At 45.3% G+C, this 2,500-nt stretch overlaps 1 protein-coding gene across 1 annotated transcript in view; it reads right to left on the bottom strand.

Moving 5' to 3' along the window:
• The window catches only part of LOC147470361 (ionotropic receptor coreceptor Ir76b-like), a 5,456-nt gene that overhangs the window by 2,727 nt on the left and 229 nt on the right, over positions 1 to 2,500 (bottom strand). The window contains exons 2-4 of the mRNA XM_086544202.1: positions 2,387 to 2,500; positions 1,867 to 2,020; positions 1,202 to 1,325 (exon numbers count right to left, since the gene is read on the bottom strand). The exon at positions 2,387 to 2,500 is cut by the window's right edge and continues 45 nt beyond it. Coding sequence (XP_086400328.1) covers positions 1,202 to 1,325; positions 1,867 to 2,020; positions 2,387 to 2,500 — 392 coding nt within the window. The remainder of the gene's footprint in view (positions 1 to 1,201; positions 1,326 to 1,866; positions 2,021 to 2,386) is intronic.

The following is a 2,500-nucleotide window of genomic DNA, read 5'->3' as shown; positions in this document are numbered from 1 at the left end:
AGAGCAAGAGGGCGCACAAGAGCGCTAAAGAGTGGACGAGAGAGCAAGAGAGCGCTAAAGAGAGGAAGAGAGAGCAAGAGAGCGCAAAAGAGCATTAAAGAGAGGAAGAGAGAGCAAGAGAGCGCGAAAGACCGCTAAAGAGAGGAAGAGAGAGCAAGAGAGCGCAAAAGAGCGCTAAAGAGGGCAAGAGAGCGCTAAAGAGAGCAAGAGAGCGCAAAAGAGCGCTAAAGAGAGGAAGAGAGAGCAAGAGAGCGCAAAAGAGCGCTAAAGAGAGGAAGAAAGTGCAAAAGAGAGCTAAAGAGAGGAAGAGAGAGCAAGAGAGCGCTAAAGAGAGGAAGAGAGAGCAAGAGAGCGCAAAAGAGCGCTAAAGAGAGCAAGAGAGCGCAAAAGAGCGCTAAAGAGAGGAAGAGAGAGCAAGAGAGCGCTAAAGAGAGGAAGAGAGAGCAAGAGAGCGCAAAAGAGCGCTAAAGAGAGGAAGAGAGCGCAAAAGAGAGGAAGAGAGAGCAAGAGAGCGCAAAAGAGCGCTAAAGAGAGGAAGAAAGCGCAAAAGAGAGCTAAAGAGAGGAAGAGAGAGCAAGAGAGCGCTAAAGAAAGGAAGAGAGCGCAAAAGAGAGGAAGAGAGAGCAAGAGAGCGCAAAAGAGCGCTAAAGAGAGGAAGAAAGCACAAAAGAGAGCTAAAGAGAGGAAGAGAGAGCAAGAGAGCGCTAAAGAGAGGAAGAGAGAGCAAGAGAGCGCAAAAGAGCGCTAAAGAGAGCAAGAGAGCGCAAAAGAGCGCTAAAGAGAGGAAGAGAGAGCAAGAGAGCGCAAAAGAGCGCTAAAGAGAGGAAGAGAGCGCAAAAGAGAGGAAGAGAGAGCAAGAGAGCGCAAAAGAGCGCTAAAGAGAGGAAGAAAGCGCAAAAGAGCGCTAAAGAGAGGAAGAGAGAGCAAGAGAGCGCTAAAGAGAGGAAGAGAGAGCAAGAGAGCGCAAAAGAGAGGAAGAGAGAGCAAGAGAGCGCAAAAGAGCGCTAAAGAGAGGAAGAAAGCGCAAAAGAGAGCTAAAGAGAGGAAGAGAGAGCAAGAGAGCGCTAAAGAGAGGAAGAGAGAGCAAGAGAGCGCAAAAGAGGGCAAGAGAGCGCAAGAGAGCGCAAGAGAGAGCAAGATACTAAACAAGTGAGAGCCAGAAGGGCGAGAGACTCAAGATCCTGAGCCCTGGCGCGCCCACCTAAATGGAATCGCAAGGAAGGCGGTGATGGAGCCGCCGTAGAGCGCCCCGGCGATGACTGCGAGGAACATGATGGAGCCGCTCACGACCCGACCGCCCGACCACACCGGCCACCAGGTGCTGCCTGGGGAATGCCACGCGACCTTACATCTCTCTCTTATCAGGTATGAAGATTACCACACGATCATACTTTCCTTCGCTATGAGGAATACCACACGTCCATATATCTCATCTGTATTGGGAATATCCCTCGGCTATAGTCTCATCAGTGGTAGAGATACCACACGAACTATTAGGACTTTATATCAACTTTATAAGAAAACAAAATCGGGTCCTATTCATTCATTATCATTACTTTACATGAATCCGAGACTAAAATCTGTCTCAGCTCTATAATTAAATTCTATTGGAACCTTACATCAACCCTCTAACAAGCTAACTTTAATACGCACAAAAGTGACAAACGAAGAAGAATAAGGAGGATGAGGAAGAAGAGGAGAGGAGGAAAAGAAAAAGGAAGGGGAAGATGAGGAGTAGGAGGAAGATGAGGAGTAGGAGGAAGAGAAGAAGAAGAGGAAGAAGGAAGAGGAGAAGGAGGAATAGAAAACAAAGAAGGAGGAGGAGAAGGGCGGGAAAAGGAAGAGAGGAAAAAGAAGAAGACTAACCGTTGAATATGATCATCTTGAGAGCCGCCGCGCAGTAAGCCAAGACGCCTCGTTGACCTTGTTCCTCCTTCAGGCCCAAGGTCGACCTCGCTCTGAGCAGCCACCCTATCATCGCTCCGGCCGCGACTGTTACCACGAAGAGGCTCAGCCACACCTGAAGAAATCAGCGTGCTTACAGTGTTTAGAAAAGAATGCACCAAATGTTTTTTACTTTACATTATACACACACACACACACACATATAAATATATATATATATATATATATATATATATATATATATATATATATATATATATATATATATATAATATATATATATATATATATATAACACACACACATATATACGTATATATATATATATATATATATATATATATATATATATATATATATATATATTATATATATATATATATAAACACGCACGCACACACACATATATATACATATATACATATACAAACATAACGGACGGACAGATACGAATATCTGAGCACGGAGGCTCTAAACCCACGAAGGGCGAGAAGATCTGCAGCAGCAGGAAAGGCCTGATGGCGACCGACGGGGCTTTCGTGAGGATGATGACGTTGTCGGTGTTATAGATGACGCTGAAGTCGATCACGAGGGA

This window comes from Penaeus japonicus, unplaced genomic scaffold (assembly GCF_977035675.1).
Source record: "Penaeus japonicus unplaced genomic scaffold, GWHDUDI00000001_assembly GWHDUDI00000015, whole genome shotgun sequence".
Lineage (NCBI taxonomy): Eukaryota > Metazoa > Arthropoda > Malacostraca > Decapoda > Penaeidae > Penaeus > Penaeus japonicus.
This window is presented reverse-complemented; position numbering and strand designations above follow the sequence as displayed.